General features: G+C 40.8%; 1 protein-coding gene across 2 annotated transcripts; it reads left to right on the forward strand.

The window, feature by feature from the left end:
- Nucleotides 1–648: 648 nt before the first annotated feature.
- Nucleotides 649–23,934, forward strand: antxr1a (ANTXR cell adhesion molecule 1a). 2 transcript variants are annotated; one of them, XM_083912058.1, is made up of 19 exons: nucleotides 649–721; nucleotides 872–1,064; nucleotides 4,224–4,295; nucleotides 4,400–4,471; nucleotides 5,000–5,081; nucleotides 5,249–5,282; nucleotides 5,904–5,983; nucleotides 6,636–6,704; nucleotides 7,266–7,346; nucleotides 8,249–8,309; nucleotides 10,019–10,117; nucleotides 13,042–13,111; nucleotides 13,213–13,291; nucleotides 13,513–13,608; nucleotides 15,078–15,119; nucleotides 15,945–16,040; nucleotides 16,388–16,555; nucleotides 17,375–17,455; nucleotides 22,291–23,934. In XM_083912058.1, coding segments are annotated over exons 1-19 (1,890 nt in total). In that variant the 5' UTR covers nucleotides 649–720; the 3' UTR covers nucleotides 22,705–23,934. The 2 variants fall into 2 exon arrangements, with proteins under 2 accessions (XP_083768184.1, XP_083768185.1); XM_083912059.1 differs by having other exon boundaries at nucleotides 13,213–13,282.
- The last annotated feature ends 2,386 nt before the right edge of the window (nucleotides 23,935–26,320 follow it).

Below are 26,320 nucleotides of genomic sequence, written 5' to 3' on the forward strand. Positions count from 1 at the left end.
ACAGACATTCATACACTGATGGCAGAGGCTACCTCCCCGTTATCGAATCAAATCATTCAGGACACATTTTTCGTTTAACGTGTTCTCTTCCTCCTGTGTACTTAAAGGTAATACTTCAGAAGCCTCCCTCAGTATAACACAATCCAACCCAACAAGCTACACCTAGAAATATAAATTAGAGATGAGTCAACACAGTTGGTCCAGGTTCTCCACACATTATAGGTCACAAAAGGAGTATTTATTGCAGTTTTGCAATATTCAGGTTCACTGAGTTTAGAGTTTTTAAAGGTCTAGGGGTTTAAAAGCAGCCACCAGCAACGTATCACCACCAGGCGGCGGGACAAGCCAGCAGATTCTGCTATTTTCACTGCCTTGTCTTCATCACTCTCCTCCTATACAGAGAGAGAAAGAGAGAGAGAGAGAGAGAGAGAGAGAGAGAGAGAGAGAGAGAGAGAGAGAGAGAGAGAGAGAGAAAGTGAGAGAGAGAGAGAGAGAGAGAGAGAGAGAGAGAGAGAGGGAGAGAGAGAGAGAGAGAGAGAGAGAGAGAGAGAGAGAGAGAGAGTTGAAAATACAGAGTTTTGTAGACTTCCAGGGTCTGAGGATCTCTCTGTTGCATGGTCTTGTCATTGACAAAAAGCAGCAAGAGTGGGAGGTTGTGTGGAACTCTTCTCATCTTTGTGCATGCTGTGTCGGAGCCAGTGATGAGAGGGTCCCAACAACAGTGAGACCCACAACACTCATGTTCTCCTTTCCCTGAGTTACATTCACTGCTCTCCTTTGGATTATTACTTTCGTTATGCTTAAGACATCTGTGGATGATTGAAAGAGGATTTTGCAAGGATTAACTTTGAAACTTTTTTCTTTATTGAAGTGGGTTTCATGAGATATTCTCCTGCTGGAATAATGCATTTGTGCTGGAATAGAAGCTCCTGGTTTCCAATGGTGTTTGGTGCTGCACTGGTTGTTCTTACCGCTGGTAATGCTGGACCGAACCAGGACAAGAGGCAGGCTGCAGCGTCCTCCTCATGCATCGGAGGCTTTGATCTCTACTTTGTTTTGGACAAGTGAGTTACCTGACACACACATTACCTGACTCACTTAAGAGGGGATGGATGAACAGGGTCTCTGAGAAACATTATTAATATTGTGTACATCAGATTAAATATATTACAATTTTGTTATCCTGCATTATATTTATCTCCATTGACTGAGCCCAGCTTGAATATTTCACTCACCTGCCTCTGTTTATGACTTTGAAAATGTACTTTATACATTATCATGAAAGCATATTAACACATAAAGAACATGTACATTATGATTTTCTTGTGCTTGTCCCATCGTGATCTGCCAAAGTGTTTTCATGATGTCTATTATCCCTACAACCCTAGGTTTCACACTATCCAGGAAAATGGATGCACGGATGGATGATGCATTGTTTTGATAGGCCTTGATCTACATTTCAGCTTCACATATGTCTACAGATGATAATGATTAGCGGTGTGTTAGGTGTTCCCCCATTCATTGATTAGCTGCAGGCTATTGGCACAGCAAAGTGTGAAGAAAGGTTTGGCAAATGCCAGCTATGCTTAGACTGTGGCTGACTGTGGGTGTTCATCATCATTAACATAACACGTGGGCAGTATTTATCCAGTAAGAGCACCATTATATCTCCTCGTCTTGCAGTTCTAACACAGTGTCTAACAGGATGTTTGGCCTCCCTGCAAAGTTGGATACATAAGTCTTGATTTAGAAACAGTTTCCATGTTTATATAACTTGTTTTTTGGTGTTTTCCTTTCAGCCACGCATCACAGGCACCTGATCAAAACTAACCGCATTCAACATTTCCATGATCATATTGATAACATTTTTAAAGGGGTACATGCGCTGTCTTTTATTTCATAGCATATTTTCCAGTTATCTTGGGGATATACAGAATGTATTTGTAAGTAAAACTTGAATCTCAATGCTTTACACATTTAGCAAAACAGGAATTGAGCAATCTCAACAGAGGAGGTGTAAACTATTTAAGGTTATTGAAAGGGGTCAGTGACGTACATAAGCAGCATTTACCTGAATGGGAAGCAAAGAGAAAGGGTTTTATGCTAAGAGGTCCTCTGGCACTGTCAGTTAACTTTCCCTGGCTGTTGCCTTTGGACTGTAGTAGAGTGCTTACCTTGCAACATTTGTGTTTTGCAAACCTGGCTCAACACTACTTGTTTTTATTACATTTCTTTTTTACCACCAAGTCTAAATTTTAGTCAACTAGGTCAACATCAAATGTAGCATCCAACTAATCAATTTTCTCATCTGGAAGATGGAACTGGAGGATTTCGGCAACTTCCTCTCTCTGTAGCTACCCCTCCCTCCAGAGATGGTGAAGGATTTCAGTTGTCCTACATTGGGGACAGTGTCATGTCATGCTTGTCAGTGCCACCTCCAGGCACTTTGCTGTTTCTCTGGGGGGGAATTAGGAGATTGTGCGTAATAGAGAGTAATTGTTAGTATAAGCCATGTTTTAACGATGCAGTTTTATATTACACGTGTGATCTGACAGTACTTCCTTTTGTGTTCCTTTTACTGTATTTTCTACTGGCGGGATTTTAGCTCGCTCAGCTACTTTTTCTCATTGATGTTCTCCACCTGCCCTTACTGTCCTCTTGCTGCATCTGCTTGATCCCTCTTCTCTTCTCTTCTCTTCTCTTCTCTTCTCTTCTCTTCTCTTCTCTTCTCTTCTCTTCTCTTCTCTTCTCTTCTCTTCTCTCCTCTCCTCTCCTCTCCTCTTCTCTTCTCTTCTCTTCTCTTCTCTTCTCTTCTCTTCTCTTCTCTTCTCTTCTCTTCTCTTCTCTTCTCTTCTCTTCTCTTCTCTTCTCTGTCTCTGCACTGCCCTTTCTCCATTACATCCAGATGTTCCAGAGTTTCAGCCTGTTGGCTGGGCTGTTTGTGCGGGGACTTGGGCCATGGTAACAATGGAAAAAATAGGTGTTTTTAGAAATGCTGCAGGGGTATGTGGGTTTATAATAACACAGTTAAAATGAAAGACATTTTGATAAGTTTCAACAATGATACATGCAAGCTCACACTGTTCTTTAACCAGATACAACTGTATATTGATATCTACAGATAATTAGATGATTAGATTAGATGACACATAACCATAACGAGAAGCCTTTCTTCTCCTAAATTGGTAATCCCTTTATCTTTCTTTGCTGACATCAACAGTGCAGGATAGTTTGTGATACAATCCAATAAAAACAAGTAGAAATGTGAATAACACCAGTATTATTTGGAGCTTATTGGCAAGTAGGGAATAGAATGCAACATCCACACTGACCTAGTTGTGATCACAGAGCTGGTTGCATGAAGGCTTAATGAGGGTACATCTGACTCCAATAACACTAGTATAATTGCTGGTGCATTATAAATATGTTAACAGTAATCTGAGCAGCACGACATCATTGCTACTACTCCAGCTGTGATGCCCAAATCATTTACTCATGCAGAACTATGTTATGCAGGCTCTTTCTATTCTCCTCTTCCCTTCTGAGGTCTATACTGTGGATTGATAACTGACCTGTAGTCAGTAATCCGTCACAGTTCCAGGGTCTGAGGGCGATGACTGAGACTAAAACTTAGAGATACAAAACAACAAAACTAATACTTGACTCACAAAATGACTACATGCAAAATAACTTCAAAGATACATAAAAGGACTACAAATAAGAGCAAAATTACAAATAGATGCAAAAACAATTACAACAAGTCACAAAATGACCTCAAAGCAATTAAAACTATTCCAAAGGGACACAAAATGACAACAAACTGATGCAAAACGATCACAAAGTGGCGCAAAATGATTACAAAACAACTACATTGAGACACAAATCAACTATAAAGAGATGCAAAAATGCGACAAAGAGGCACAAAATGGTCCCAAGGCAACACAAAACGACTACAGAGACAAAGTATTACACAAAATGTCTAGAAAGCGATGCAAAACAACTACAAAGAGACACAAAATGCCCACAAAAGCAACTTCAAAGAGATGCATCATTTCTAATAATTTTGTCTCGTCTGTGCCCAGGGGCCATAGGTTTTATTATCAGTCCATGGTAATTGGAATTTCACAACTCTCAGGCTGTAGTACAGAGAAGACAGCATGCAGTTAGTATGGGCAACAGTGGTTTAAAAAACAAACACATTAATTTGTCTTTTGCCTTCTCAGATCCGGGAGTGTTCAGCATCATTGGACAGAAATCTACAACTTTGTTGAACATCTTGCTCATAAATTCATAAGGTAAAACAAAAAATCCTAATTGTGTCATGAAGTCTCTGACTGAATACATGTTACACAAAATGACCCTGATCTAACAGTTTATTGTCCTCCATTCTTTGCCCTAGTCCACAGTTGCGGATGTCCTTCATCGTGTTCTCCACTGAGGGAAGGATCTTAATGAGACTGACAGAAGACAGGTGGGTGCAGATCCTCTCAAAAATGATTTTAATCTTTTGCTTTTTCTTTTTTTTTTTTATCATGCAGCTGAGAGGAATGAGTGTTATGCCAGATTTGGACGCAGGCCACACTCTCTCTGATTTTTTTTATGACCGAGATTCCAGACAGATACTTTTCCTCTGATCTGTCTAGTGTCGGGACTGGACAACTCCTTTATCATCTGGACACATTGTGGGCAGTTAATGTGTCTAATCTTTCCTCAGGAGAGTGTCACAACATATTTTCATTGTTTCCCTGCTTCCCTCATATGTTATTATACTAGGAATAATTTCCTGCGTGAGTATCTCAAGCCAAAACAAACCAATACTGTTTCATATTGGGCATTTCCTGCAAATGCCCTTATGGAAACTATTATCCTCTTACCACGCCTTGCAGTGTATGGTTGTAGTCAAAAGTATGTTCAAAAATGAATCTGACTCTGTGAATATTTTCAACTAGATCAGATTATTAATAATGTGGATTATCTCGTCTTCTGTACGTCCGCTCAGGGAACACATTCGTAAAGGTCTGGAGGAGCTCCAGAGGGTTCTTCCAGGGGGAGACACCTTCATGCATGAGGGCATTCTGAGGGTGAGAGACCTCTGCATGTCTAACTCCAAGCTGGCATCTGCTTCATCTCTACACTGGCTCCAGAACAAACCTGGCTGTTATGTTAGAGCCTGGATGAGTCCATCTCTATATGCTACCAGATCAACACGGATGGTCTGTTTCAGACTAGCTTTTCTTTTTTTCCACAGGCCAGTGAGCAGATATACTATGGAAACACTGAAGGTGTGTATTACTAGGTAAATGCTAGGTAAATGCAGTAAATTGTTTTGAGTAATTAAGAATGTATGATTGATTTTGTTCATTTCTGTAATCATTTTCATTAAGTCAGTGGGATCGTGAGATGATTAAAACGTTAGGAAGAAAGAACTACAACATTTTTCTGCTGCAGTAGGAAAAATAAATACTCTTTCCATTTTTGCTTTTCTATTTTCAAAAAACATGATGAAACAAATGAAACAATCTGCTCCCAGCTCAAGGTTACATATTTGTTTATTTAGGAATCTCATTAGCTCCTGCATTGCAGCAGCTATTCTTCCTGTGGTCCTTACAACAGTCTTTACATAACCTTCAATGACGGTCAAAATGGGTGGGAACCACATGCCTTAAGTGAAGTAGATTTGCTCCTTGACTTGGAAGTAGGTTTGAGAATGATTCATGAACAAGTGGCCTTTAGGGATGTAGCTCAAAACAACAGTAATTGTGCACTTTAGATGTTATCGGAAAAGCGTTAACATTTGACAATACTACAAATCTAGTAATCTTAATAATGGTGCATGATTTTTTGCAGGGGAGAATAACAGTGTGAAATTGCAGCAGTGGTGAGCAAATTCTTTCTGTCTGCAGGCTATCGCACTGCCAGTGTTATCATAGCTCTGACAGACGGAGAGCTGCATGAGGATCTTTTCTACTACGCTGAGAGAGAGGTGAGAGAGACTAAAAGAGACTAATGGGTCACACAGATTATAACCAGGTGAAACATGACTGAGCATGTGATGGACTGGATCAAACACTGACACCCTACAAATCACAGCTTAGATCCTCTTACTTTAGTCTGGAAAAATGGGATCAAAGTGTCTGTCAGATTCTCATATCCAAGCCCAGTCGTTCTCTTCACATCTGCACTCGGATCTAATGATAGATCTGCTCCTTGGACCATCCATGCTCTAGAGGCAAAGGCTTTAATCGACTTTGACTGCCCTCAGATACAGCAGGGATGAAGTGGGGGGGGGGGGGGACTTTTCCAGTAGCTGGAACTTGACGGCTGTGGGAGGTCTTAGGCTGCCATTCAGTGTCAGCACCAAAAGCAACATGGCATTAATGCTTGTAAACTAAGTAGTTGGCTTGCGTGTTCTGTTTGACATTAAGACATCTGGGTGTGTTCTATCGTCATATGACGTCTGAATATTATCATTCACTGGGAACATAGTGTTGCCCAACGTTTTATATAATCTTGATAAACATTTTTCCCTTTTTTTTTACTATGTTTTGGACAATGTTATGCAATGCGGAGGTGTAATTGGACCCAGGTGTTGAGCTTCTTCCTGTTTTGGTTGTGAATCTGTGCATACTTGACAGGCCAACCGCTCCCGAAGTCTGGGTGCCTCTGTTTACTGCGTGGGGGTGAAGGACTTCAATGAGACACAGGTGTGTTTTTGTTTTCGTCTGTACCTTAATGTCTCATGACATCCAAGCTTCAGGGAGGGAAATGGATAGTGACAGTGTCAATTTGAAATTATGTAAATCAAACTTTTTCTTTTTTTAACATTGAAACAAGTGTTTTTGAGTATGTATAACATGATTTACATTACTTGAAGGTACAAATTGAAAAAACAATCTGCCACTTATGTCAGTCAAAACTATTTATACAACAATCATACACAAATGAGCCCTCAGGCTGCCAGCAGTCTTCCCAGTGAATTGAAGTAAATGTTTCCAACAAGTACATGAGATGGACATGAAAAGTCTAAACAATTTATACAGCATTAACCACATATTTGGTAGCATTACGATTACAGTTTGAGCGAACCTTCTTTCATCCATTAAGTAGCAAGAAAAGTGTTTTAAATTCTCTTCTAAACAACAGCAATGAGGTATGAGTGTTTTCATATGAGCCACTGGTAATCAATTTTGCTGTCAGCTGTAAACTAATTCTGTACCTTTTGTGCAGTTGTCACTTGTGATTGTTATAACTTGTTTCCTCTACAGCTGGCAAAGATTGCTGACAGTAAGGACCATGTCTTTCCTGTAAATGATGGATTCGAGGCCTTACAGGGAGTCATTGATTCAGTGAGTATCTCGGTTCTGCCCACAAACACGTTGAAACAGCACAGCATCAGGAGTTGATTACGTATATCGCCAATATTACCATTGAGGCGGTGGAAAAGCAACGTGTTGCAGAGGTCCACAGAAAATCATCTGTTGATCCATCAAAACAAAAACAAAAAAAAGGTAAAAAGGAATAACAGGTTTAAAACGCGATAAGTCATTCCATCCATGGAGCCTGGCTTGGGAGGGACTTTCAAGAAAAAAGATGCCGCAACCATAACTTTCCTACTTTCAATCATCGCGGCTGACGTCTTAACATCATCCTCAGTCAGTTTACTGTGAAAAGCTGTTGTCACTGAGATACAACCTTTGTTGAGTGGATTTAAAGGTGAAGCAGCCGACTGTCAGATGGAGCAGATTGAGAGCAAACTGACAGCTGTTTCTGCTCATTCATGTGAGCGGGGCAGTGGGTCATGAATCAGACTCCTCTGTCTTCAGGGTTACAGTTGGTATGTTCCTATAGAGAGCAGCGAGTACACAGTGAGTACACATATATCTGCACAACCCAAAGACCCCTGTGACAAAAGTCAGGCACTCAGTCAGTTTAGAGGAGTATAGGATAAGATATTCCTTGATTGGTCCCACAAAGGGGAAACTAGAGCAGCAAAGTGGATAGCAAACATAGAAGAAGCATCAATAAGAAACAATAAATTGTAGAAAATATAGAAAATATGAACAATATAAACACAGGGACATGTAAAATATAAGAATAACAGGAACAATATATGCAATGTATTTTTTAAGATTTTAAATTTACACCAAGGCACAGTGGAAAAAAAGATTACCACAACTTAAGAAACGATTGTTGGTGTGTTTAAAAATGCTTCAGGATCTGAGATTTGCATTTCTACTCACCTCCTCAGATCCTAAAGAAGTCCTGTATCGAGATCCTGGCAGCAGAGCCCTCTAGTATCTGTGCAGGAGGTAAGACAAGGAAGATTTACCTCCAGTTCATCCCCATTAGGCCACCTAATGACTGAATCAGACAGCAGCGCATCTTGTTTTACCCTACATGATTGAACCCTAATTGACACTGGCTTCCTGTTGTATTTGTAAAACAAATAAGAATCGCAAAAATCAACCAATTTTCTTTCTTCTGACCTTATTAAAACCCAATATGTAGAAATTGAATGAATGAATAAACTCTTAATTTCATCAGAAATCAGGCTTGTTGATTTGATGAAGGTAATAATAATAAAATATATATATATATATATATATATATATATATATATATATATATATATATATATATATATATATATATATATATATATAATCTCATACATGTAAACATATTAGCCTAAAAGTCATGCACAGATATAAAAAATATAAAATAAATCTACAGCATGTTTTTCTACCTACAGTGGTGACATTACCGATGTTTTGGGTTAATGACTGCAGAGAGGTCAAACTTCCTGTCAGATGTCTTATGAACAAAAACTCCAATAACATAAATTCCAATAGACACAATTTCTAATATAATTTGTGAGAGGACAGTGCTGCATACTGTCAACACCAATCACACTACTGAACTCCAACATGAACATCAGGGTTGATTTTATTTATATATATATATATATATATATATATATAAATTATTTATTATGCCAACATATGCTACAGCTATTTTGACAACTATAACTACATAGGCAGCGTTCTCAGTAATTTCTGTACACCCTCTACACAAATGACTGCAGCAGCCCATCTCACATCACCACATACTACAAATAGCCATAGTAGGTCTTCTTAATGATAACAATTCCATCACACCAACAGTCAATAACACAGTCTTCACAGTGGTGCACAGACAACTACCTCCAGTTAAACATCGACAAGACAAAGGAAATGGTCATACACACATCCAAGACACCCCCTACACTTAGTCACACATCCATCAAAGGACAACCTGTTCAACAGGTCAGTAGCTGAAAATACCTAGGCCTCACCATAGACAACAAACTCAACTTTAACGAACATGTCATTACCACACACAAATGTGCAAATCAAAGACTCTACATCATATGCAAACTGAAATCACTGTCTGTGGCCCCCCGACTACTCTTACTCCTCTACAAAAGCACCGTCCAACCTATCCTCATCTACTGTTCCCCCTGCTCATTGTCACCAGCAGAAACAAACTCCTCCAAATCTCACACACAGCAGCCAAGATAATCAGCCTCCCCACCCCCAGCCTCACAGAAACTAATGAACTTGCAATCATACGCCTGGCACGTGTGATAGTCAGCAGCCCTGATCACCCCCTGAACCCACACTTCACTCTCCTCCCATCTGGCCGCAGATATAGGGTGTTAGACTGGAGGAAAGTCCATGTGTAAAGAGGATCTATTTGATTTTTGTGGGGAGAGGGTGTGTTATCTGTAAATGATATCCATGTGTTGTGCCTTTTTAAATGTATGCTGCCAGGAAAAAATAACTGGCTTGTGTGAAACCCCCTTGCGGACAATAAAGAACCTAACTAACTACATTACGTACATTATGGGAAAAAAGCAGGCAAGACACGAAAGCGGCCTCCTGGGTAAAAGTTGTTTAGGTGTTACTCTGAACCACGAATCAAGCTTATAGCAAATTTATTTTCAGATGACGTTTGTGTTTCTCCTCTCCCTGCTCAGAGTCCTTCCAAGTAGTGGTGAGAGGAAATGGATTCCTCCATGCCCGCAACGTCGATAAGGTTCTGTGCAGCTTCCGCATCAACGACACCCTCACAAAGAGTGAGTGAAACACTGTCGAACATTTCCCAAGTGCTGAAACAACGCTCTGATTCACTAAATCCGCTCTGATTCACTAAACCGCTTCATCACACATGAGTGTTTGAACTAAGTACACATCGACTCAAAGCTGATCACTCAGTTCCTTTATAATAAAAACAGCTGGAATAAACATGTGTGCAGGCCGTTGTGAAATTAATCTAAATTACAACACCAAGCCTACAGATGTGATCATCTGTGATCCAACACACAGTCATTCTGGTGTTATTGCTCTTGTGTTTTAAACACACTGTAATTTTACAGCCTGTAAAGGAGCCAAAAACAAGAGACAAAGGAGGACAAGTATCACACATAAGTAAGAATGAGGAGAAGGCCCTAAGAATACAATCAGTTTCCCCTCCAGTCTTTTACCGGTGGCTTACTGTAATAGTTGTTAAAACCACTTCCTAGCAGGCCACAGCAGCTGCAGGAGGTGCTGGCTCTAATTATAAAGCAAGATAAAGTGTCTCCTCCTGTGAGGGAGAAGTGGTGAACAGACATATTTTTTAACCTGATGGCATGTCGGTGCATAGAGCATGTCTCCATAGAGTTAATTTTCTTCCATATATAATGATAGAAGAATATATTAACCTCTTATCTGGAAAATTCCCGCTTCCAGCTGTGTTACTTTCCAAGTGTTTTAGAGTTAATTGCCATTTTGCATGATGGTTAACCATCGTTTCTGCTTTCTAATGTTTATGCTGTATGTAGCAGGATGGTACACATGCAGTAGGCTACTTATTAGCCTTCAGAGGGACTGTTTTCTTCTCTTTAATGGCGGATACTTTGGTGGTGTCATCAACATTCAGCCCAGGCATCTTGCACTTTAAGTCAGATTCTTTGTAAAAAAGTAACTCAAAAGTTAACGTTACCTCAAATGTTAACAGTTCCTCACAATCACAGTTGTTTCTGAGTGATACAACAACCAACTCCCTGCAGATCAACTGTGGACATGGAAACAATTTGAGTAAAATTATCTCCTTATGTCAACCCCATTCTACTTGTATACTCCTCTAGATTTATTCACTTCTCGAGGTTGTTTACATACAATCCTCTTGAACAGAACTTGTTTACTTCACATAAGGAGTAAACCTAAAATAAAAAAAGAAATTGGTCAAATTAGCTCACAGTATGCGTTTGGCTGTAAGGAAAACGCTTTCTCTTCTCTCTAAAAGCGCCATCGCTGACCCATACTTTGAAAATATGGTGAAATGGTCAAAAGGAAAAGCAGCAACATGCAACTGCATGTGTTGGGCAGATGAATTGATGTTTCAGTTTGTGTCTCCAGGAAAAAGTAGCAGCAAATAGCCTACAGTCAGGCGGCCTGGGATTTGGCCGGTCCTGTCATGAGCTGTCCGTTGTTTTGGTGACAGATGTTGCCATGGACAATATTGAACAGTGTGAATAATGGGAGACAAGACTTTAAATAAATTGTTCAACAGTTTAGGAAATGCATTTATTTGCTTTCTTGCAGAGAGAAGATTGATACCAGTCTCATGTCTGTAGGCTAAATATAAAGCAGAGTGGGGGTTTCTGGCAGAACTTCAGCCAGCAGCTGGTTGACAGAGCCACACTAGCTGTTTTCAGTCTTTATGTTAAGATAAACTATGTCCAGGCTGTAGCTTCATTTTTACTGTACAGTGGCAAGTAATGGATCTTCTCATTTGACTCTCTGCAAGAAGGCAAAAAAAAACAAAAAACAGTTGAACTACAGGGAATGAGAATAAGTCGTTATCAACAGCAAGTCGGCCATTTTTGGAGGATAAGGTTAGAAGTGCGGATACAAATGGCTAATGTTATGAATTTGGATGATTGTGTAGTTGGCATTTGGCTTGTGGACCCCATTATGCGCTGCGACTATGTCTACATTTCTTAAAAAACTCAAAGACACTCCTGTTTTCCCATAATCGACTGTAGATTTACCTTGCTGACAGCCCGTCCCATTGAATAGTCTCTCAGAGATCGTATGTCTGCCACCACCTTTACAGTAATTCCAATTAACTTAATCGTTGAAGCTGAACTCTGAACACTTGTCCGCAAATCACAGTAAAACATGACCTCTCTCTAGGCTTTGTGGGTAAACGGTCCAATAAAACATCATGACATGGACTGTTTGCCAGCATTTTTTTTTTTCCTCAAGGGATTTAAACAGTGAAAATCTGCAGAATCAGCTCCCACCAGCTCTTTACTAGACTTTACTGTAATTTGTAGTTTAGAAGGCTCTCAGGCCTTTTCGTCACACTTTAACAGTGTGAGGGCCATTCTGAGTGCAAGGTGGGTGTGGAGATGAACTCCAGGCTGGATCATATCTGGCCCAGTTTATATGGCGCAGAGTTCTTTTTGGCAGCGTTGATCACCCCCTCCCTCCCTCCTGCGTGGTGTTTCTAGAGAAGAGCAGTCGCGACCCATGCGGCCGCTTGTGTTGATTTCCTCAGTTCTTGGGTATGCTCTCCCCCTGCCAGAATAAACACACAGGCTTGGGCGACGATGCTTGTAGAAGCCGCTTTCCTAAAAGCCAATTGGACGAGGAGAGGACCTAGACTTGCCTGAAAAACAATAGCTGTGGTGATAAGAGGTGTTTCTTAAAGTCATGTCTCTAAGACAGCAGACAACAAAGCATTTTTCTTGAAGAAACGCTGAAATAGACGATCATCATGTAACTTCTGTTAACTGTGCATGCATACTTCTTGAATTAAAATAGAGTCATGTGGCATTATTCAGTCAGTATAAGCTAATACTGTAATCTTTTCAAACAAAGACATAATCTGAAAGGTGATTCAGGTCATGATGTGTGGGAAAACTGTTTCGGGATCTTAATTAGTCAGTGAATACTGACTCTTACAAAAGTGGAATGTGTGGCTAATTCTTTCATCCCTCTTCATCTCTAGTGGTAAAGCCTTTGATTGTGGAAGATACATATCTTCTCTGCCCTGCACCGGTACTTCAAGATGAGGGGATGTAAGTCCTGTAATGTATTTAAATAAATGTGAGGTTTCATATGACACCATCTGCTCTGTTTTTCTAAGGCAGCGCATAAATGAGACATCTTTCTTTTCCAGGGCAGCAAACCTTTATGTCAGTATGAACGAGGGTCTCAGTTTCATCTCCAGTTCGGTCACCATTACCACTGTGGGTTGTGTGAGTACGATGTCATGTACCAGTATTTAGCTTAAATAATGGATGCAGATTAATTCAAGTTTTTCAGCTGAGTCACAGTCTTTAAGTACTGATTCCATGGAAGATAAAACCAAAACAGCCTCTTTGACGAATACAGCAATAAGCCTAGAGAAGTGGTTTACGTCTTTTCGGGGCGCTGCGTGTTCAGAGAGTCTGTGTTGATGTGTCTGTCTCTGTCACAGTCTGATGGGACCATCCTGGCCATAGCTCTGCTCATCCTGATGCTGCTCCTGGTCTTGGCTCTCCTCTGGTGGTTTTGGCCTCTCTGCTGCACTGTGGTGAGTTTTCTTAAACACTAGTGCAATAATAACATGAGCACACGCTGCTTCACAGAAAGCTTCTGGTCTACTCTTTTCAAAAATTGCAGATAGCTTTAAACACTTATGGAATGCAGTGATGTTGTTTGCGGACAATAAGACAGAGAAATGGCTTTTCCAAGTCTGTTTTGTCTGGCTATCGCCCGCTAAGGCTCCTTATTTACCTAGTCAACATTCCCATGGTGAGAAGGTTAGGGTCTATGAGTCAATAAGGCCGTATGGCTGCAGCTGAATTGAAGAGGTCAAGGCCACCGGGTGAACGTGTGTTGAAGTAATTATGCTGCTGTTGAAATGATTTGTGTTTCCAGAGGTCCCAGCAGGTAACCTCAGATTTTCACCTCTCAATACGTCCTGAGTATATTCCCTGGAAGACCTACACTGGTAACAATTTCTTCCATTAGTAATGGGCTGAATAGTTAATAGTGAATTTTCAGTAACTGGTGTTGAAATTAAAACTCCAATAGACTTTTTGGGGTTGAAATTTCTGTTAATATAAGATTTAGCAAAAGTATTTTAGGCCGTTCATCTCCTCTGGGTACAGAAAGAGGAAGTGCACCTGAAAAAATAAGAAAAAAAGACATGCCCGTCCACCTGCCAGCATCACGGTATTTCAACACTCTGTATTTCTCCTTTCAAATGAGGGCCGTAGAATCGCCTCAGAATCCAATCCAACGTTTCCAGTGGTGGAAACAGGAAAGTTGGGAACTGCCAGAGAGGGATGTCAGCTTTTACAACATGGTTGTTCCTCCCTTTTCTTTTTCTCTGTTGCAAATTCAAGTCCCTGCAACAAGTCTGTTTAGGAAAGCGATGCAAGGTTACCATGGGGAATCGTTCGGTCTTCCAGGATTTCAAGAAACGTGGAGGAAAATCACAAATAAGAATCAAAATTGCTTGCCAAGTGCATTTAATGTAGAAGAAACAGTCATTTTTACACTGATGAAAAAACACAATGACAGCTTATGTGGTCACGGGGAAAGAGGGAAAAATACAAGGGGATAGTGCAAGACGTAGACTAAACTGAAAAACTACGTTCTGTCTGTATGCAATCATGCAACATACTCAAGAAATAAAAATATTGCAAAATGTCATGGATAGAATTGTTTCATACAAAACATAAGAGCAAATAATACAGTATTTATGAGACTGTTATTATTATTATTAACAACAACCAGGGGCCAAAAAATCTGGATAGCAGATTTCTGGGTCAGTGCATTGCTCTTGTAAAGTAGTAGAGACTTGGAATAAAAAAACAAGTCCTCAGCCATGTGTTGTGTAATTATCTTGTTGCGCACTGAGGACACATTTCCGTGACACGCAGATTATATGAATATTAATTTTGAGACTGTCTTTGTGACTTTTATTGTCTTCGTAATCCCCCCCCCCCTTTTTTTTCTCCGCTCATTTTCAACCTTTTTCTCCCCCCTCCACAGATCATCCATGAACCCCCACCACCAGCTGTGGAGGACAGTTCGGTAGGCGCTGCACCATCTTCACGCTATCGGTTTCTTACGATTCCAAAGAAAAGCTCATTATTTATGATTCAGACAGCTGCCAGTGTTTAGGCTGTGTAATTGTCCAGTTGACTTGGACATTTCAAACGTCAATGACCAGGCAGCATTTAACTGATTTCACTCATTTAGTAATTCATGCAATGTGAGTTAACGCCCTCTTAAAAAAAACTGTGAAATCCTTACCTCCTCCCCCCCCAGCTTTTGTTTTCAAGACTTCAGTTTGTGTTTTCCAAATCCCTTCCTCTGGAGCTCTTTGGTCCTGCATGGAGTATTTTGTGAAATTTAACTGACTAATAACATGAATATGAAACAGAAACAGCACACTAACATGCGACTGTGGTACGCACCAGGCTGCATTTATTTGCACCAATTAAACTGAAAATGAGGTTCCACTGGTAAATCTATTCCAAAACAGACTCCAATGACAACCATGGCCTCACTGACATTCACAGCCTTCATTATGACTTCCTCAGTCTGACATCCTGGTAGATTATGAGTCAGACAGGGTGTATTAAAGAGCTAAAACATCACAAGTTTAGCCAGTGGGTTTTGTAATTTCCTCCGATCTGACAACGAGCACAGAGGGGACACAAATAATAGCTGGGTTTGGAGTGAAGAGAGCAGACAAAGAGGTATAGGGCTCCTAGGTGTTCATTTGGTACGTTTTCATAAATGTAAAAACAGTGAAAGGTTAATTTATCTTTTTCCTTTCTATAAATTGTAGCTAGTTCGCCTGTCATATGGCTCCTTAACAAATATATTGCTGTCACTCTCTCTCTCCCACAGGATGATGAAGACTTTGACGCCCCGAAGAAGAAATGGCCAACTGTAGACGCTTCCTACTACGGAGGAAGAGGAGTTGGGGGGATCAAAAGGATGGAGGTGAGATCGAGTAAATCTCAAGTTATCGAAACCAAACTGTTGTGTTAATTAACAAGGATGTGGTCCTTAAAAGCAACCCGCTAAGATGTCACAGGTTTACTTATTGGGAGGGTTGAAAAGGCACCTCTAATTTAGGATGTTTAATTTATTTAAGACACTCCCAGAAAGTTCAAATAACACCAGAGATGCTGCAACGAAGCATCTCATCTATGAATTTCAAGTTGGACAGATTCCCAATTATACACTCCCGACCATGATTTTCCACATTTGCCAATTATGTAAAACTTTAAAGGTTGTGTGTGTGGAACCGTCATACATCTCTGACTCTCCATACTCTCTGTTTTCAGGTCCGCTGGGGTGAGAAAGGCTCCACCGAAGAAGGGGCAAAACTGGAAAAGGCCAAAAATGCCAAAGTGAAGATGCCTGAACAGGAGTATGAGGAGGCCCCCATGCGGGTTCTCAACAATGGCATGCACAAATCCCCGGGGCCACGCAAATGGTACTCTCCCATCAAGGTGAGTACCAACACGAGAAACCAAGAGGAAACTATCCTGGCAATGCGGCTCTTTCAAGTCTCACTGTTGACAACAACCAAAAATGGCACAAACATGTAGGAATGATGAGCTTCAACTGCTCAACATAAAAGAGTAAGAAATGATAGAGGATTCATGAGACATCTGTTTTAAGATGTCTGAATATAGCCCAGCTTACATTCATGAATGTTTAATAGCTATGCTGAGACAAATGCTTTTTTCAGTGAGTGCATTGTGTACGGCATGAAGTACATCTGTAACAAATTACTCCATGTTAATCTGGCTACAGATATGTAAGGACGCTCAACACATCTCATGCTACTTTCAGCATGAGATGTGTTAAGGGAAATCTGCTTAGGTGACTACTGGCACATAGTCCCTTCCCTCCAGGGCCAGCATGGGGTTAAAGGAGTCATGCCAAAGCCTGCAGTCAGCTGGGGATTGCTAATAGAAACCAGACTCCTGTTGCACTGACCTCCAGGGAGCAGGGCTGCACAGCCAGCAGTTTTGTGAGGAAAAACAGCTGTATTTTCTGCCCTTATCCTCAAAGTATTTGCTGTGTTAAAAGACTATGAAGAGTCAGTTCACAATGAACTGAAACCATTTCACTTTGTCACTGTGAAGTTGCTGTAGGAATCGGACGGGTCATTGCACCGCAGTTAGGTTAGGTGCACAGTGTGGAACCGTTTTTGAGTGGCCATGAGAGGAAACAGCTTCAAAACCAAACTGTATTTTAAAAATAAAGGTATTTTAAGATTAATGCAATGCTTTCAAAGATTTATTTTTTCTCTCTTTCCATAGAGCAAACTGGATGCATTGTGGGTACTTTTAAGGAAAGGCTATGACCGTGTGTCTGTAATGAGACCTCATCCAGGTAACAAGGTAAGAATGACTCTAAAGCTACACAGGTAGGCATGAAACCATGAATCAGCTTGTATGTCACTGACTGACGTAAGGAATTGGCTGTGCATTAGCATTAGGCAAAGGAAGAGATTCTTTTCTATCTGAAAATGTGGAGCAAATGGACCAGCTGTAAGCAATGAAGAGAGGCTCATGGGAAAAATTGGGGTGAGTTGGGTTTTAGACCGCTGTCTGTGGCTACAGTGCACTGCAATGTAAAGACGTCTGGGGAAGTCATTATAAAAAGGCAAATGTAATTCCTTAAAGGCCAGCTGTAGGAGGGGATAACAGTGATATGACCTCTACTGTTGGCAACTGATGTGTAGTCTGAGACTGTAGGATCTACAAGTGCTGAAAAATTAGTCTGAGGGAAGTCTGTATATAATAAACAATCATCTGCAAGATTTTATGTAATGCTATATCTTTCCCCTCTATATCTTTCTCATTTGCTCAGCATATCCATCTGGGAACTCTCGTTTGGAGATATTTTGGGAAGGGTTGAAAATACTTGTTGCTGATTGGATAAACCATCTGTGTATCACCGACATACGGGCCAAATCAACCAATCAAATCAACGAAACGTATGACGTACTAACAAGCTTGGGGCAAAGCTCAGAAAGTAAACAACATGTCGGTAAAGGATATTTGCCGTTTGTGTAACGCAGATTTACGGAGAAAAGGCACAATATCAGGTGCCCGGTCCATGCTCCAACCATAGACTGTATAATGGTTCAGACAGAAGGATCCAAGAGAAAAAAGCGTTAGCGAGCGGTTTGTGCGATAGCGGCACTCATCTCATCCACAGTAGCTGCCATGTTGTTTACACAGAACATTCGCTGAAAAACCAACGCTGATTGGTTCGGTGGACAAACTTCGGTGGACAAACTCCAAATTTTCTCCGCAGCACATTATCAGACTGATCTACGAGTAAATACAATTAAGCTTGTGATATCAAGATGGTCTCACGAGGCTAGTCATAACCCGAGTTAACTCGAGTACTAGGACTAGTAAGCGCAATACACCATCAAAACTGAACCACAATCAGAAGGCCAGGCTACGCTCTGGGAGGGAGTAGACGAGAGGCTAAGGTTTGCATTTAGAAAGAATATATTGACACCAAGAATAAAAGGCCGGATGGCCAGTCCGAATGAATCACTATGTACTCGCTCAATCATATGTAGGCAATAATTTAGACATGACAAATCCCATATGTTCTGCTCACTGCTAACAAAGTTTATAACCCGACTGCGCACCCACAGTGCATGAAGTGATCCTGTGACGTCACCGAACAGCGTCTCATACGACCACGCAAGAGATTTTGAACTGAATGACCAAGAGAGAAAGAATTTCACCCGGGTTAGATTCTGCAAATAATAATAATTTACACTAATATTAAAGGTTGGATATGCAGAATCTTCTTTTAAAAAACCCCAAAACAATACACCCAAGGGTGTTTTGAGGGGTAGAGAATGAACATATTGCTTTTCCATAAAAAAAAAAATATAGAATCAGAATCAACTTCATTGCCAAGTATGTAAACAGATTACATACCAGGAATTTGCCTGGTGATTTTGTTCATAGCGGATACAGACATACAAATATACCCATAAAAACACAGAAAGTATACACCGTTTAACAATAACAACAAAATAAAAAGAAGACACTGAAAGGGTATAGATATAGAATATAAACTATAAAATAAAATGTCCATATGTGCAGGTGATGGAGTTAATGTAACGCACCATTAACATACGTTAATATAATGTGTAACGGTCGGGGGTGGGGAGGGGGGACTCGAGACAGTGAGGTAGAGTGCATGTCAATGGGGGGACCGGGTGAAGAAGCTGTTCTTGTGGTGTGAGGTTTTTACAGACCTCAGCCTCCTGCTAGAGGGGAGTGCTTCAAAGAGTCTATGTCCGGGGTGGGAGGGGTCTGCCATGATCCTCTCCTGGAGGGACGGCAGGTTGAAACCGATCACCTTTTCGGCACACCAATAGCAGCCGGCATTGGTGGTTGCCAGGGTTGTTGTCTGTTGTTCGACACAGCTAGGTGGTTCAACTCTGTATTAGTCAGTTTCTCTATATTCTCTATATTCATTATCACCCCACCGCTGTCTGACAGCTATCTTTGTGTAAACCTCAGGCTCTCCATCTCTCCATCCATCGGCTACAGAAACAAGTAATCATTTTGAGTTGACAGCTAGCTAATCGATTACACAACACTCAAAGAAAGACTTCCAGTTGGCTAACGTTAAAAACTGTTGTAAAATGAATTGATCAGTTTAAATCAGTTGTTACCCTATATGATTCATCACTTAACATGGCGTAGGCTGATCGCTTGACACAATCAGCAGCGAACTTGGCAACCCGACTGCTGGAATTATTTTTTGTTGTTGCGACTATGATGTTGAGACACTAGATGGCGGTGTTCTGCTCATTCTCCATATTCAACCGTTAAGCAAATATTTTGGTTTTGACATGGTAACAAACCCTTGTTTATTTGCCAGTCCGGCCAGTTGATCTTATAGTTTCCAAGTAACATGCAGTGTAGTTAAACAATGAGAAAATGCACAGGCAGTATCAATACGCTTAGTTTATTAAGCTTTACTTGGGGCATACTGGAAACTGATCAGCCATGAAGGTAAACCAATCTTTAACTTGGACCAGCGCTCTTTACACTGACAGTCATAAAACTGCATTATATTCAGGATCACATTAAATTCAATTCAATTCAATTTCATTTAATCAATCATAACAAAAGTTATTTCAGGACACTTTACAGACTAGGTAAAGACCACACTCTATGACTTATTTATGATTTACATAGACCCAACAATTCCCCCGTAGAGTACGGTGGCAACGACCCAACAGACCCAGCTCACCCTTTTTCCCCAGTACAGTACAGTAAGTACAACTAACTCACTACTCTGTAATTAGAAGTGTACAAGTGAGTCCTCCACACTATAAAGCTCTTCATTAGCTCTCTGGAAAACCAGTATCCTTGATGATTTGCAGTAAACAAGCTTGTTCTGGTTGCAATTAGGAGTCTCTTGTCAAAGCCTCGCTTTTATAACTTCCCCTAAATGAATGCAGCGGTGGGAGGGAGGAGGCCAGTTGATCCTACTGCCTGCCTGAGAGAAACTCAAGTCAGGTTCCTGTAATGTGTCATAGATTTCTGAGTCTCTGAAAACTGATGTTTTTAGTAATTGGTAAACGTGGCACAACACAGCAGCATATAAAACCAGAACCACACTTTTCTATGACAAATCTTCAGTATTGACTGTTTTAGCTGTAGTTACAATGCAGGAAACCAAGAGATATCCATGATATACACTGAGCTCAAGGATAAATGAATAAGAAATATATGTTGAGTTCATTTTTCCATCCTCGTTGTATATATGTGTATATTTATGTGACATTTTGGCTGGTTTTGTCTCAGAGGTCACTTCACCCTGCTGGTAAATGAGAGGCACAGAGCAGAGCTGTCATCTCTTATCATTGCAACTCCCTGATCCTGTCAGTGCAGCTGCTCCCAGGGTGTAGCTGGTTTCTGGAATAATTGTTTCTGTTGCATGACCTCACTTTAGTTTGGACAGGGGGAGAGCGGTGGTAGGTTCAATTGTCAGGCTGAATAGAGTATATGAATAATTGCCCCTAACTAAACATGTGATTAAGAATTACATCATAGATAGGTTTGTTGACACTTAATGCCATGTAGGTGTGTGTGGACATTTCCTTAAGTAAGAGTCTTATTTAAGTAAGAGTCACAGAAGGCTACCATCTGCTGTAGTCATCTGTCCTGTGCATTATAACAGAGAGCAGCAAGGGACGCTTTTATATCTTAGACTAATTTAGCTGTCAAAGAAATAAGATTTTGAAAAAAGCAAAGTTCTTCAAGCAAGGATGTCATTGTTCAAACTATGAAAAAAACTCTTTTTGGCCAAAGAGGCATAATGAGAAGCAAACACGGCAGTTAAAAAAATAGTTTATTCATTACAGACAGTTATTGCGAATGACACAATAGATGGGAAGTTCTACAGAACATTTCAGAAAATGCCTGAAAACTTAGTTTGAGTTAGATAAACTGTTCTCTCCCATCACTGCTAACACATGAAGCCACGACAACTGACATGAAGCCAAGGAAAAGTTATCAGAGGATTCAAAAAATATAATACACAAATAAATAACTAAAGTTGAGAGAAAAGAGAAATGTAGTTTACCCCCCCTAAATAAAAATAAAAATAACCCCCCCCCCCCTTCTCATTTACTTGTGTCTAACTTTTGTTAGCTTGTTGGATAAAATGCTTGATATCGTTGATTGATTGATTTTATACAATATATTACTGTACAGTATAGTATAGTATGCTACAGCAGTATGCAGCACAGTAGGCTATATGGATAATTAACATTACGTTCACTGACTGCCATAGTTTTCTGAACAAAGTTAGCTTCAGCTAGGTAGCAAGATAAAAAAGCAGGTGCTGTGTGCTTAGCTACCCATCTGTGTTTGACTATTTACTGTAGGCCTGTATGTTTTAATTCTGTGTGAATTTTTACTATAGTGCCATCAAAAATCCCCATGATCGAATGAAAACACCACAACGCAATGTATTGCATTTTATGACTGAGCCCTACACTAAAATAAAATGTAAAATGTGGTGAGGAATTTGGAAAATGTTGCTGATGGAAAATATGCCTTATAGAAGGCATCAAATCCAAGTGAAATCATCTTACATGAAATAAAAAATACACAGTGTTTCAGGTTGATTATTATCATCACTATGTTCCTCTAAAATCTGGTGTGTTTTCAAATTTCAGGGCAGATGCATGAACTTCACCCGCACAAAGTCTCCCTCTCCTCACTACCCACACTACATCCAACACCCGTCTCCCATCTACAATCCTCCCAACAGGACCCTCCCACCGAGCCCCAGCAGCCCTCCATCATCTCCATCGTCCTCCTCCTCCACCCTACCACTGCTGCCTCCGACACCTTCTCCCACCTCTGCCACTCCCTCCCCTCCCATAACGCCTCCCCCTTACACACCACCCCCTAGCCGGGCTCTTCCTCTGACCAACCTGCACATACCTGACCCGCCAGCACACCCACCTACCCCACCTACCCCACCACCCTCTGCTTCCCCGACTGGTTCCCTGCCTCCTCTTCCACAGGGACCTCCTCCGGGGCGAGCCCCTCCACCTGCCCGCCCACCCCCTCGCCCTGGCGTTTAGAGCTGTGGGAGCAGACGGGAGAGAGATTAACGTGATTTTAAAAAAGGCAACTCAGAGTCCCATCAACAGTCAGCACATGACCATCCTTGATTGTACCTGCGAGGAGCTGTTAGTGCCTCGTGCCACACTCAGTGGGGCTGTGGCCTTGTGAAGTGGACCAGTGAGGACTTTTTTCAGCTATTTGTCTACAGTGACTTTTGTACACATTTAGCCTAACAGTGCAATTGCTCTGATGCTTGAATTACACAGACATTCCCTACAAATGAAGTCATGCAGGCCGGCTCAAAAACATTTGCCTTCATGGTCCTCAGAGCTGCTTCAGGCCTCGTTGTCCCATGAGCAGGCGAGATTGGACAACTCCTAAACAAGCAGATGACCAACAGCTTGTACCGATGCCTCTGTACAAGGCCATACCCAGTCATGTTCAAAATCATGACACTAAAATATGTGTAACATTCCTCTTTTTCCTGATAGGAGATAAGAGTCATGTTGCAAATGTTCAACAGATTTAAGATAATTGAATTTGAATCTGAAAATCCCCGTTTTTATTTTGTACTTTTGAATGTTGAGCAATTGCATGCAATAGTGTTTGAGTCATTCCTTTTATAACATTTCTACCTTCTTTTAACGTAAATGCATTTTTTGAATTTGTACTTTTATTGTTGGGTAGACCACATTTTTAATTTTTAATTGAGGTTAGAAAAACAATCATTGCTGATAAACACATGTAGGGACGTGCACAAGGCTGAGCTAAAGTTGCACGAGCAACAGTCTCTGGAGCGAAGTTAAATAAAAAATAATTTAAAAAAAGGGGGGTGCAAAGCAATCCCTATGTCCCCCATCACTGTAGCATCCAAACCTGATGTAGCTTCCTTGCTCCGGGTGGTCCAAACAATGCACAGTTTGTCACGTTTGCATCACCGTGTGCAACATGGCTTCAAAATGCCCTTTTATTTGGTCAGAGCAATTTCTATGCCGCATTAAACCAGCCATGTGAGTCACATCTGGCTGTTTTTTTTTGTAAACAGAGTAAACAATAGATTGGGATTTAGACACTAAATTGGCACTATTTATAAAACTGACCGAGATGACTGTAATCACTACATATGCTCCGTCTATCAATATGTCTGTCAGGGAAAAGCTTTGCACATTGTCTTGCTCATCGGCCCACCCCCAAAAGGGTTTAATGTACATAGTCATTTCTGATATAACTGTGTGCTCAGATATCTGTGTGTGTGCGTGAAAAAGAAAAATACTACGTATTTGTGTCAATCGAATTAAAACAAAATGAAATGGTTTTTTTTTCACAAGGTGCTTCCAATTTCTCAAAGCATGGATAAAAGCATGCTGCTTCGGTGTGAAGAAATCTGAAAGGGTCTTTCACTCAAAATGTATAAATGACAAAACTGAAAAGATCATGTGTGACTTTCCACCAATACAGTATAGTATGTAGGAACATTTGTTTTTACATTCAAAATGAAAGTAAACAACTGAAGTGCAGCCATCATGATTTATTTCCTGACAATGTGAAAACAGCCACTTTGCTGTCTAAGCCTTCATCAAGCTATATCAGCCTATGGATACTTTAATGGCTTTATAGTACTCCTCCTTTTCCAAACTACAAAATGTCTCCCACATGCCATTTATTCTACAGTAGGACAACAATATTATGTCACACTCTAATTGAACATTTTATTCAGTTTGATAGTATTTAACAGTAAGTTAGATACTGATACTGTCACTGGGATCACCGGGTTCACACAGTGGACAGTGGCTATTTGCAAAAAGCACAGAGCACCTCACTCCCTCCCTATGATGGAAAAAAGAGAAAAGAACATGCAGAGCATGGCTAACTAATCCCAGATGTTCATATGCTGCATTATGTCACATGCACGAATGGAGTGAGCTATCTTGGAAAATATTAGACACCATCTAATCCGCAGGAAATGTGGACAGGCTGCAGGAAAGGTGTCCTGGTGTTAATCGCATGTGACATAATTTAGGGACAGAGGACACTTTAGGACAGAGCGGAATAATAGGCTGAAGCCTCTGAAAGTCTCAGAGAAAGGGACTTTGATTAAGATTTGAGGTTAACAATACGCAGGGACATTTTAGATCAGGCTCTTTTCACTGAATGTTCCATGTCAGACAAACTCAATGCAAGATGTCTCCAGTCTGTTGCCAGCTTTTGTTTCCACACAGTCTTAAGAAGCCCATATACAGCCCATATGTCTAAACTATACTACATAAACACAGCAGGTTATAACTATGACTGACTTCTCCCATATGATAAAAAAAAAAACAGAAATAGGCACTAGTGTTATGCTTGGTGGTGTCTCTTTTATATAATTTTTCCTGAAGAATTTGGGTGGATTTCTTCATTAATATAAGACATTAAAGACAAAAATTAACTAATTAGTCTGCCCAAACTTTGTCAACACCATAAGTGAGGCCAGCTTTGTATCAAACCAATTAGATGATCAAAAGTCAGCTCATGTGTTCTTGTAGGTTGTGCACTCAGTCATGTCAGGCCTTATCTATATCTAAATATTATCAGTCAACTGCTGACAATCAGGGACTATTCTACTAATCAGACAAGCCTAAAAAAAACACTGGGGTTCACTTCTAAAATAGCATCACACTTTGGAAGTGTTTCAAGCTTTCAGTTTGACTTTAAAACCATCATCAGGAGCAGGCAGGAAACAACATCTAATAAAGACCAGTTGTGTCGGCCGATTGCTCCATTGCATTTATTAGGCTGGTGATGTCACAGATCTACTGTATGCTTCTGGTTCTGTGTGCGTCTTGTTGACAATTTCACTCATTACAGTAGGAAAAGCACATGAAATAATGACGACGGCTGAATTCCATTTAACTGCTTTGATTTCATGTTCCTTATATTTACATTTGACTAAAACAGAGTTTAGCAGCTGTGCTTAACCTACTATGACAAGTCAAGCTGACATTGTCGCTTGTCACAGGATGAGAAGTGCAGGTGTAGTTGATCACATAAACAATGGCTCTGATCCCAGGTTCAGGGCTTCTGGTTTTTTGTTAGCGGTGGCTCACTGGGGGATGTATTATACAATGGAGTTACCATTATACATTACACCTGTCAATTCAAGCCAGTCTCGACTAATTAAGGTCACATAGGTGAAAACTCCTGCTGATAGTTCAATCACTCAGACACCATAAAGCAGCAGTGATGAGTTTATACATGCTGAAGGACCTGACTGCAGCACGGAGGATGTTAACTGGAATGCTTCAGATGATGTCGGATGTAAGACTACCCACAATGCTTCTTGTGGTTGGACAATGGAGGCTGTGTCTGTTCAGAGCTGTGGCCGTCTTCTGTGATTCCCCTGCAGCTGCACTTGAAGTCGTCTTCGTAGCCAGTCAGTTCAATGAAATCCTTCTGAGAACTGCACTTGCTTTCGCCAACGGTCTAGCCTTTTACCTTTCAACCATGCTGAGGCTGAATGCATTCCTCAGGCTAAAGCTGGCAGGTGTGCTCTTCGCACGAGAGGCTCATCGACACTGGAGCTGCTCCACCTGGGCTTCATCAAAGACTTTCAGAAACAGCAGCTGCTCTCCTCCGTGCGGCGGAGGAGGGAGA

This window comes from Echiichthys vipera, assembly GCF_963691815.1.
Source record: "Echiichthys vipera genome assembly, chromosome: 4".
NCBI lineage: Eukaryota > Metazoa > Chordata > Actinopteri > Perciformes > Trachinidae > Echiichthys > Echiichthys vipera.

What these genes read in the sequence shown, in the direction of transcription:
- antxr1a (XM_083912058.1), top strand. An exon ending in CTCTACTTTGTTTTGGACAA is followed by an intron (nt 1,065 to 4,223) that starts GTGAGTTACCTG and finishes TTGCCTTCTCAG; the next exon opens with ATCCGGGAGTGTTCAGCATC. An exon ending in GGCCTCTCTGCTGCACTGTG is followed by an intron (nt 13,609 to 15,077) that starts GTGAGTTTTCTT and finishes CCCCCTCCACAG; the next exon opens with ATCATCCATGAACCCCCACC.